Below are 12,464 nucleotides of genomic sequence, written 5' to 3' on the forward strand. Positions count from 1 at the left end.
AGCAGAATCACTGGTCTTTCCTCTAGACTACAGTATCTTATCACAAGCCATCTTTATTTCCTAATGGTGTTGAATATTAGGCAGATGCAAATGATTTCTTTTTCTGTAGTCTCTATTAGGACTGAAATAGTCTTATTGCCTGCAGATCCTTTTTACGTCCCAACAGAATAAATTCCAGAAAAGACTGTTTCCAAAGCATTTTCTTAATAAGAATACAGATCCAAAACTCATAAGCTATGGGTCACGATTTCACAATACAATATCATCAGTTGAGATGACAGTACTTATGAAGGTAGACTCAAGACTTACCAGTCTCTGCATGCTTTTCACATGTGTAGGACTAATAGATAAGGCCTCTTCATACCAGCGTTTGGCTTCATCAATATTTCCACGAAGTTCAGACACCTGACCTCTCATGTAGAGGACATAGTGGGACATTGGAAAGAGATTAGCTGCTTCCTGGGTACACGCTGTGGCCTCAGCAGGCTTCCCAATCCCTATGTAGACTTCAGCTGTGGAAGGAATGGGAGAATCAATTAATGATTCCTGTTTCATCATTAGATTGTCACATTAGACGTTGTCACGTGCTCTATTTGTAAATAGTTTCATTCTGAACAAAGGCTATATTCCCCCAAAAAATTTGCATTTCAAGAGAAATTATTACCTGAATTATTTTAAATTAATTATTCTTCTAGAAAAGTTGCTTTTCTAGATATAAAAGGAGTTACAGCCTCTAAATGGCTTTTTTAAACCCCAGAATTCTCTTTATAGTTTGTTATTTATAACTTAAGTCTGGGATTTTTTAATTTTAGTTTTATTTTTGAGATGTGAGCATGCCAGTATTCCAGTACTATTTAAAACAATTGAGTAGCCAGACATACACTTCTGTAAATCAGATTGACTATAGGGCGAAAAGAAAGGGTTCATTCAGTAAGCAATTAACAACTAACAATAGAACAAGTATTTGCCTTCAGTAGCTCTTATGACACTCTTCAACACTGCTATTTCTCTACCCTGCTGGATTATCCTAATCTCTTGCTGAAAGAGTGGGAGAAGAGAGGAATAAAGAGATCCTAAATGCAAGAAAAAACTATTAAAAATTCTGAGTTGGGTCATCTTTCTCTTTATGTTGGTACAGACCCAATAAAAATGAAGCCTCAAAGTAATTGTATAACTGCATTCTATTGTATTGCACTGTACAAGGTTTTTATAGATTAAAGTTTAAATCAAGGTGCTGCATCGAAACAGCAAAGTGATCTATCACTGCTCAAGATATGCCTCTCACTGTACTGTACAGGCCACCCATCTTGGTTTAAAGTCTCTCAGATCAGGAACTCACAATACAACAGTGGATTTGGGATTATGCCTAAAACTCTGAATGAGACTGATGGTTGAGTGCCTTTGAAGGGGTTTTTCTCCAAGATAATTGCATCAAACAGACTTGACAGTATCTCTAACTAGTTAACTTCAGTACAGCAGAGTGTATAAACTGTAACTTACAGGTGATACCTGCTATGAATATTCACAATTATTATTTTCATCAAAATTAATTTATAACAATGACTAACAAAACATTGACTTTCAGTAGATGGGCAAACACAGTTTAAAGTTCTTTCTCATCTTCTATTTTTTTAACCAATTTTTGTAGGATTGCAAGAATAAATTATTTTCTTCCTCTAAGACCTGATCCTATTGGTGGGACAACAGGTCTTTTTCTACCAGAGGAGCATTATTTTGCTTCTCAGTTGACTCGGTGATTTCACAGAACACATTCTACCAAACACAGCGTGTCCACACGGATGTATTGATTAATGCAGTATATTTTTAGAAACTACTGAAATGTTATTTGATGGAAAAAGTCTCACCTACATGAAGAACTAACACATGAAATTGCAGATCCAGTCACATTTTTTTCCCCCTAACCCTAAAAGAACCACCTCACACAGTCAGAGATGGTACTGTATAACTAAAGAACAGCAAAGTTCTTTCTTCTGGAAGACAATGAACAGATAAAATTTTGCAATCAAAATCAAAATTTAGGAGAATGTAATTTTTCTAGGATTTTACTTTTACTGTTAGTAGACTTTAAAGAGCAAGTGGTAGCCTAATTTTTGAGTTGTACATAGAGCAGAAAATGTGAATTTTACTCAGAGGTGTTTTTTTAAAAAAACCCTACAATATTTTTGGAAAGCTTTGGGTACTGTTACTCTTGAGTGCTTTTTGAAAAGGTACTATGTGAGAAACAACATTTTAGTGAGTACAAAATACACTACATTATTTAAATGCTAACCATTTGAGCTCTACGGGTCTTGTGTCTCTTCTCCAGTATCACCAGATTTGAAACATAATTTGAAATACACACTCCCTAGTTGCTTGGTGAAAAGACAAGTTCAGAAAAATATAATTTACACAGATTGTAAAAGGTACTATGTAAAGTTAATTATTAATTAGGTAATTAATAAGATAATTATTAGATATTAATACTCAGTAACTAAAAATTACTCCCATTGGTGATTGTCTGCTATCACAATAATTCTAGACTGAAATATAAGCACAGATTGTCTATTTTAACAGAATACAGTTGAAATTCTGTATTTCTTGAGAAGAAACAATTATAGTAGTAATAGCTTTTAACACTAGGCTGCAATACTGCTTACAAATTCATCTTCTGTTAATGTAAGAGATAATAAATCTTGCTGTCCTGCTCATGAACTGCAGCAGTGAAATTTGAGTTATTAACACACCTTCCTAAAAGTATTAAATTTAAACAAAATAATTCCTTTTGTTTTTAAAGTAACTCTGTAATAACTTTAAACAATCTTCTCCTTTCCTCTACCAGAAGTTATGCCACCCCAACAGAATATATAGCAAGCTTTTTGAAAAACTGTGCATGAATGAATGACTAGAAAATGGAAGTTGTAGTTAAGCATGAAAGTTCATTCAGGAAATTTCTGAATTCAAAGGAGAGCTGTTCATTCTGAGATAATGACTTCAAACCGAATAAAAATGTTAAAAACTAACACGACAAATTCAAACAAATCAGTTGTGGAAAACTGTCAAGTGCCAGCAGACTTTGTAGGAACATCTCAGAGGAGCAGCCGTTTAAAAAGAAACCAGGTGCCAATCTGATGTGCTCTTTCCAGTATCTCCACCTGGGGAACACCAAGAATGCCTTCTGGCTCAAACACTTCCAACACTTACATGTGCATTTTATTGAGGAATCAATCTATTTTCCAATCAAGCAGCATAGCAATAATGAGTTCAGTCTTGATGCATTTCTCAAAGGACTATCACAGTCATTGATCACTTAGGGACAGGTCAGGTTTTTAACAGTGAGCTACTGAAGAATGGACTAATTGCAAAAGTCACTTAGTTTCACATTTAAAATAAGCCTGATTTTCCACCTTTACATGATATGTCCAAAAATGAAAGGCTGAAACAGTCCATTAATAAAAACAAGATGAAAAATTAAAAGCCAGTTACTGTGTACAAAATCAACTTCTATGGACTGAATGCCATGCTCATTTACACTAATGACAGCTGAAATGACACTGTATATCCATCCATAAGAACAAGCATTTTTCTATTTTTTTACACCACCTGTATTAGTTTGGGTAAATATCTTCCACTAAGTTTTGCATGTATTAGAACTTATTTACATAACTTTTCCATGTCTCTATAATCTTACATGAAGAATAATTCTTAATTTTTGTATTTTAAGATTTAAAGCTTATTAAAGATTTTTCTCTCCCCCATTAAGAAGTAAAACCCTGCACAACCATACAGGTACTCAAATAGTTAAATGTGGCATGAGTCCCAAAAAGGAAGCAATTTCCCAATGGTAAATCTTCACTTTTATTTAAAGAATATGTGCTGTAAGGCGTTAAGTAATTTGTTAAGTAATTTTATCGCTGTTTTCTATGCAAGTAACCTATATATACACTGATGAAGACACCTTCCAGAATATCTGTTTTGTATTGTGCTTCTGGGAAAAAACTTTATTCTCAGTGTTCCTACAGTTAAGAGCTTTTCTCAAGGCTCAGCATATTTACTGTAGCAGGACAAGCAGCTAAACAGCAGGATACCTAAAGACTCTGAAACACAGTACAAATCACCAACAGAAGCACCAAGAACAGGATCATTTCAAAAAGAAAGGAAGCAGACTTCAGGTTGCAGAACCTTCTCTGAAGGTAGACAGCAGCTCTCTAATCTCTTCGGATTTTTTGTTTTCACTGCTTCCCATACACAAACAGGCAGAGCACTCTTCATGCTCTGCAGTGTCCTTCTACTGGATGTTTAACACTTCAGTTCATTGTCCAACCCAGCTCTCTCCTACTTCCCAGCCATGCTTCCTTCCGCTGGGAGGCAAGAATATGGCCTACAGACCACGTGTGCCAAGATAGATATTTTTAAGAGTGAAAAGTGGCCTGTGTAGTGGATTGCAGCAGCTAACCACCAATGTGTATGCAAATCTGATTAAGTTGTGAACTAAAAAGGTATTAGAAAAGTGTCTCCAGACCCCTCCTTTGTGGGCAAAACAGCAGCAGTCACTTGCATGAATCGAAAAATCAACAACAGGACATGACCAACAAAAACTAAAAAAAGCAAACAGAAAATTAGCAGTTCAACGAGCTGCTAAGGAAGGCTGAGAAATTATCAGCATTACAGATGCTAAGAGTTACTCTGGATGGCTGTCTGTGACAGTTTATAAATATTTAAATCCATGATGCCATGATGCAGGGCAGGAGACTACACTATGCCCTGTTGGACCCTACGTTGTTCTAATCTGTGTTGTTTTCAAGGAGCCTTTCCACCCCCAAATGAGATCACTATTATTAATCACTGTAATTGTTCTTTCTTTCCAATCTTCTGGGTTTTTCCTCTAAACCACTAAACCATTAATAACTGGGAGCCATTGCCCTGCAATGACTTTCACACAATAAAACTGTTAATGCAAATAGGTAAATTAAAATGCTAAGAAATAAAGGACAGTTTTGTTAAATATAAACATGAAGGGAAAAAAAAAAGCGTATCACTGAAAAAATGCTCTGAGAGCAGACCAAAGCAGAACAATTGCTGGATGATTTCTAAATTACGCCTTTCTGATGCAAATATCATTAAAAACAATTGCAAGTTATACATTTTTAACTGTGTAAAAATACACTGCATTATCACTTTCTGGTTAAAATTTTATGTAACTGTCACTTGTGATATTGCATTTAGCTTGAGGCTTGGAGCAGCATAACAATACTAAATCCACTCAAGATGGCTCCACATTTAGACAAACAATCCTGGGTATCTTACATTAATGAAGTCAGAAGGAAGAGAAGTGAACGAGAGCTCATTATCACAGCTTCAAGGGACAGGTTGCTCAACTACTACTGTTTTTTTCCCCACATATGCAGAGTTATTTATTTACAATTATAAAGACCTGTAGTTACAAGAACTCTATTCAATAATCTTACAAACATCTTTTTGCATTCAACGGAATCAGGACACCTAATTTTCCCTATACTAAGATTCTCTATGTACATCAGAAATTAAATTCTTCAGGGATAAGGGAGAGAGTGTTCCTTTTGTTCTACAGAAGATATGACTCCATTGATAACAACTGCATTCTAAAAGTACTGTCTTATCTTTTATAAACTGACTTACATACAGAACAACTCTAGTGTGCTTTTTATTTCTTGGCTTGCTTCAGTGCCACATACATGGAAAATATTTGATCTGATAAGTGATAACAGATTCTGAATGAAACAAACAGATTTTTGCAAGTCCTTAGGCTAGCAAGAAAGGGGAGGACAAAGAAAAATAAATTTTACTTTCATAATACCTGCATGAAGCCATATTTGAGCCAGAGTCATCCAAGGATGCAGGGGACCTTGTTTAGGGGCACTGCTTTGCAGAGATGAAGCAACCTCGGACAACGCTTGCTCCACTCTGGAAGCTGCTATTGATGTGGCATGGACTGAACCTGCAGAAGCAATAAAAAAAAATTTACCATCATAGAAAGAACAAAGGCCATGTACGTTGCATAAAACATTTAACAGTGACCCTTTTCATAAGAGGCTTTACCCCAAATTCCTCATATTTAATTTGCATTTACCATTTTAGAGAAGTTTTTTTAAATAGGGTAATTTTCCTTCTTATGAAAGCTTTTATTCTTGTCTGAAAGACTATATAAAAACACACTGGACATTGGTAACTATTGGATGCTTTTTTGGGTTGCTATTATGAATACTCTCTATTAAACTTGACACTTCTTTTCTGGCAATGTACAATCCGAAAAAGGTTTGTGATGGTATTGTACACTATAGTCTTCAGGTTGCTGCATGCACTTTGATGTTAGTATTTGCTATGTCTTTCTATAGAGTGCAATTAGAGGATTATTTTAAGACTAATAACAGAGTAAAAAAAAAAGAGAACTAAAAGACACAAGACAATCACAACATACCCCATCACAAATGCACAACTAAACTGCACTGAATGTAAAACTCGACTAATCAAGAAGTCTGAGTTAAAATGCCTTGTGGCAAAAAAGTCCCTTGCTTAAAGAACATTCCCAAGGTACACTAAGGATAAAAGCTGCCATGGCTAGAGAATACCTAATGGCAATTGTACTTTCGATCACTACTTACTGCCAGCATATCCAGTAGTGATTTTCTTTTAAAATCAAGGACATGAATATTTTAAGCGACACCCCTTCTTGTCATCTAAGTCTCAACATATTTCTAATTGTTTTATAATTACAAATTAGAAAATCTCAGACTCACTAGACCTGATTAATAAATAATGACAGTAAAATGTTCTGCAGATACTATAAAAGAAAGAACTGATTCCTGTAAAAGTTGAACTGCACCCCAAAAGTTTGTCCTCATCACTAGAAGTTATGAAATAAAACCTTTACGCTCAGTATCATGGGAATTTTAAAGAAGAGATCTGCCACATAAAACATACGTTCTTAAGTGTGACAAGGTAAGTCAGAAAACCAAAAAGTATGAGAAACTCCCAGTATATAGATTAGGAGGAAGTTTGTCTGAAAGTGTGCATCATATTTCCTTTAAGTGACAGAAACAAGGGAAAAGCAGCACAGGACATAATTAGCACTTCATATCATTATGAAAAGGAATTGCCTGGGAGATCTGAAACAGTACGTGGCAGTGGAGCTTGCTCTCCTTTACTGGCTGATGAAACAACTCAAACTCCAGCCTTCACAGTTGAACATTCACTAAAGTTTTTGTGTATCTTATTTTAAGGCTTGACTTCTGAAGAAATAAAAACGTCTAAGTAAGAAGCACATGGAGTGTATTCCAAGAAAAATACTAGCAAGGGTACCATAAATAAGTACTGGTCATCAGCAACCCTTTTCTTGTCTGACAGCCGTTTCTCTAAATGCACCTCACTGAAGACTGTCACTTCTTACCCTTCAGGGGACTAACAGTGAAAGAGGCTTCTTGTCTCTCCAGAACAATTTGTAAAGAAAAGGTGCGATTCATTGACACACAGGAGATTATCTAATCCCTTCCTTCTGAAAAGTAAGTATGCAATTTAGTATTAAAAAGTGCCTATACTTTCTATTGTGTAAAGCAAGGACTCTGGCTGCTAGCTAGGCCACAAGTAATTTCATGTCAAAAATGTGCTGTTAGATTTTAAGCCTCTAGTACTTAACCATAAAGCACATATGGTAATATATTATTAAAACTTTTTGTAAATCAATTTATTCATAAAAAACGCCTATACTGTGATAAAATTCTTATGAGTTTCATTGCCACCTATATTAAATTAAAACAGAGTGGATACTGAGCGCTTCCTACCCTGGATTTTATACTAAGTGGAACAAAAAAGAGGAAAAAACCATAAAATATCTTCTTAGAAAAATTTTTTTTAAGTGGTATTATTCAAATTGTTTATATTTCCTCCTTAGGAAAGAGGTAATCCTTAACATATTAAATTTTACTTTCATAATACCTGCATGAAGCCATATTTGAGCCAGAGTCATCCAAGGATGCAGGGGACCTTGTTTAGGGGCACTGCTTTGCAGAGATGAAGCAACCTCGGACAACGCTTGCTCCACTCTGGAAGCTGCTATTGATGTGGCATGGACTGAACCTGCAGAAGCAATAAAAAAAAATTTACCATCATAGAAAGAACAAAGGCCATGTACGTTGCATAAAACATTTAACAGTGACCCTTTTCATAAGAGGCTTTACCCCAAATTCCTCATATTTAATTTGCATTTACCATTTTAGAGAAGTTTTTTTAAATAGGGTAATTTTCCTTCTTATGAAAGCTTTTATTCTTGTCTGAAAGACTATATAAAAACACACTGGACATTGGTAACTATTGGATGCTTTTTTGGGTTGCTATTATGAATACTCTCTATTAAACTTGACACTTCTTTTCTGGCAATGTACAATCCGAAAAAGGTTTGTGATGGTATTGTACACTATAGTCTTCAGGTTGCTGCATGCACTTTGATGTTAGTATTTGCTATGTCTTTCTATAGAGTGCAATTAGAGGATTATTTTAAGACTAATAACAGAGTAAAAAAAAAAGAGAACTAAAAGACACAAGACAATCACAACATACCCCATCACAAATGCACAACTAAACTGCACTGAATGTAAAACTCGACTAATCAAGAAGTCTGAGTTAAAATGCCTTGTGGCAAAAAAGTCCCTTGCTTAAAGAACATTCCCAAGGTACACTAAGGATAAAAGCTGCCATGGCTAGAGAATACCTAATGGCAATTGTACTTTCGATCACTACTTACTGCCAGCATATCCAGTAGTGATTTTCTTTTAAAATCAAGGACATGAATATTTTAAGCGACACCCCTTCTTGTCATCTAAGTCTCAACATATTTCTAATTGTTTTATAATTACAAATTAGAAAATCTCAGACTCACTAGACCTGATTAATAAATAATGACAGTAAAATGTTCTGCAGATACTATAAAAGAAAGAACTGATTCCTGTAAAAGTTGAACTGCACCCCAAAAGTTTGTCCTCATCACTAGAAGTTATGAAATAAAACCTTTACGCTCAGTATCATGGGAATTTTAAAGAAGAGATCTGCCACATAAAACATACGTTCTTAAGTGTGACAAGGTAAGTCAGAAAACCAAAAAGTATGAGAAACTCCCAGTATATAGATTAGGAGGAAGTTTGTCTGAAAGTGTGCATCATATTTCCTTTAAGTGACAGAAACAAGGGAAAAGCAGCACAGGACATAATTAGCACTTCATATCATTATGAAAAGGAATTGCCTGGGAGATCTGAAACAGTACGTGGCAGTGGAGCTTGCTCTCCTTTACTGGCTGATGAAACAACTCAAACTCCAGCCTTCACAGTTGAACATTCACTAAAGTTTTTGTGTATCTTATTTTAAGGCTTGACTTCTGAAGAAATAAAAACGTCTAAGTAAGAAGCACATGGAGTGTATTCCAAGAAAAATACTAGCAAGGGTACCATAAATAAGTACTGGTCATCAGCAACCCTTTTCTTGTCTGACAGCCGTTTCTCTAAATGCACCTCACTGAAGACTGTCACTTCTTACCCTTCAGGGGACTAACAGTGAAAGAGGCTTCTTGTCTCTCCAGAACAATTTGTAAAGAAAAGGTGCGATTCATTGACACACAGGAGATTATCTAATCCCTTCCTTCTGAAAAGTAAGTATGCAATTTAGTATTAAAAAGTGCCTATACTTTCTATTGTGTAAAGCAAGGACTCTGGCTGCTAGCTAGGCCACAAGTAATTTCATGTCAAAAATGTGCTGTTAGATTTTAAGCCTCTAGTACTTAACCATAAAGCACATATGGTAATATATTATTAAAACTTTTTGTAAATCAATTTATTCATAAAAAACGCCTATACTGTGATAAAATTCTTATGAGTTTCATTGCCACCTATATTAAATTAAAACAGAGTGGATACTGAGCGCTTCCTACCCTGGATTTTATACTAAGTGGAACAAAAAAGAGGAAAAAACCATAAAATATCTTCTTAGAAAAATTTTTTTTAAGTGGTCTCTAACAGCACCTATCTGGAATGCAAGCTTGGAGAAAAACAAAATCACTTTGTTATGAACATCCAATTTTCCTTCTGAAAATGAGTAAAAGACTGGACTATCATCTTTCATGGAACATGTTCATACCAACTGATAAAAGCACTATGGCAGGTTTTCTTTTTATGCCGTAAAAGAGAATATTACTCAACAGTTTTACATTCATCATGTTTTCAACATTTCAACATTTACATTTAGAAAAAATACTTTAACTGCAATGCTCATGCAGGAGAAAAAGAGGAAAAACCCCACGACTTTCAACTTTACATGCACACAGTTGGCAGTAAGAACATTAGTGATGTGACACACAGAGATCTCTATGCTAAGAAAAGCAATTGCTTGATACAAAGAGGCAGTACCTTCTGCAGGACTAATACATCACCCAAAGTGATGCATTTAATAAGACAGACTGGTAGGTTTAGCCAAAATTAAAATTTTTTTCCTTTAAAATTCATTAAGAGTCTGAGACACCTTTCACAATCACAAATTACAAAGCTAGTTTATGTTTTGCTGCAAAGGTATGCGTGGAGATGACAGTAGTCAAGTACAGACAGCATCATTGATAAAGCATCCTCTCAGCACTTTGAAAAAGATTTTCTGTGCTTAGTCACTGTCAAACATGTTGGTTTATGTATCTTCTTACTTTTCTCTCCTTCACCAAATTGGTCCTGTACTACACCATAAAAATTTATGAAAAGGTAAAGCAATCAATGAAAAAAAATAATCTACTATTCAAGGCTAAGCACACAGCTTTATAAGGTAACTGTTTGAAGAAAAAGAATATTATTTAACGTCCTGATTAAAGTAGCAGTTATTTTTATCGATCCATATTCTTCATTCTCTCTTACTGAGCTTGATTTCATAATTTCATTATTTCAAAGTGTACTCTTCCTTTATTCTACAAGTAAAATTTGTACCACAAAATAAAGCAATAGTTTATTATAACTCATGACAGTAGTTGCAACATACTCCTTTAGGAACAGCAGTGGCATAAAATCTTCTCTAATACAACATACTGGCAGCTGGCCATTATGGTACACAAGACCTTCCTAATATATCTTTATTTGCAGTCCTCTAGAAATGAATACTGCCTCTTTAATTATTAAATGCAAGTGTTAGTTGAGTGCATTCAGATCTCATAAGATTACAGCCCTCAGGGTTCTGAATGAGCAAAGAGCATCAGCCTTGTTTTACACACTATCAAAGCTTCCACTACTGATGGACAAAACATGTACGTTTTGTGGTAAAGGAAAAGGTGATTTTAGTCCTTGAGAAATTAATAGAAATGCACAGTGAATACTACTTACAAACTGAAAAAAGGGAGTAAAAACCATGAAAGTAAGCATCTGATGGATTGCCTTTGGACAGATCAAACCACAAATTAAAACACAAAGTAAGAAGAAAAAAAATGTTATATGTATATATAAGCCAAAAACTCCAAGAAAGCCAGAGGATTTCTGATAATCTTCAAACTGTAAATCAGGTTTACAGAATTTCAAGAAATAAAAAATTAGGTAAGATGCTACACCTCTAAAGTCATGTTCCTGTTCAACAGAAGTCAAGTTGATGATAGAAAATGCCTTGGGCTTCTTTCACTAGGGAAAAAAAAAGAATTGAGCAAGATAAAGAACATGAGATTTTTCAGCCCTGGAAACTATACTAACATACTATAAGCATCTAGGGAAACCGCTCCTTACTCAGACAGCTTTAACTTTCAATAATTTTTGACACTACACAAAGGACTCCAATATCTTTTTTTTTTCTCCATAGTTCTGCTACTTCTCATGCATATGGTGGAAGCTCCTTTCCCTGAGGATACAGTAGCTTGGAAGTGGAAAATCTGGGCTTCACATAATCGAATCTCTGCTTTGGCTTCGGTGTTCTTTCAGTTTGCCTTCATTCTTGAGTAGGTTCTTGTTAACTTGTAGCTTTGAAAGAACAAGAACAAGCCAATTAATGCTAACTGGGATGTACTGTTTTTATATAAAGTAGCTCTGAGCAAGTTCAACTCAACGATGCCCAAACCTGCAACAGAAGTCAATCAGTATTCAAATATTTCAAGAAAGTCAGACTTAACTTCTGTAGGACATGGATTTCCTTGAGTTTGAAGGAAGTGCTTTCCTTAACTTCCAGTTACAGGCTTACATGAGCTAGTGAGCTAGTGCTTCCAAAACTCTGGTCTTATGTCAGCTATTTTAACAAGCAAATTTTGCTAATATGCAAAGATTTATTTTCTATGTTTTGTTAGGAATTAATACCTTTGATATGACATCAGTTTAAAGACTAGGTGTCAAAACCTAATCAAGATTGGATTACAGTAAATTCAGTGACAAAAAAGTGCTATTTATAAAGGTATCAGTGAAGGACAATTTAACAGAAGTTAAAAAGAGTTAAAAAGA

At 35.0% G+C, this 12,464-nt stretch overlaps 1 protein-coding gene across 2 annotated transcripts in view; it reads right to left on the bottom strand.

The window, feature by feature from the left end:
- TTC7B (tetratricopeptide repeat domain 7B) overlaps positions 1 to 12,464 on the bottom strand; it is a 117,688-nt gene that overhangs the window by 30,160 nt on the left and 75,064 nt on the right. For both annotated transcript variants that reach the window (XM_018082848.2, XM_018082849.2), the window contains 2 exons: positions 7,969 to 8,109; positions 310 to 512 (listed from right to left, as the gene is read on the bottom strand). In XM_018082848.2, the coding sequence (XP_017938337.1) occupies positions 310 to 512; positions 7,969 to 8,109 (344 nt within the window). The remainder of the gene's footprint in view (positions 1 to 309; positions 513 to 7,968; positions 8,110 to 12,464) is intronic.

Source organism: Manacus vitellinus, unplaced genomic scaffold, assembly GCF_001715985.3.
Source record: "Manacus vitellinus isolate BGI_N305 unplaced genomic scaffold, ASM171598v3 scaffold_6_pilon, whole genome shotgun sequence".
NCBI classification, from domain to species: domain Eukaryota; kingdom Metazoa; phylum Chordata; class Aves; order Passeriformes; family Pipridae; genus Manacus; species Manacus vitellinus.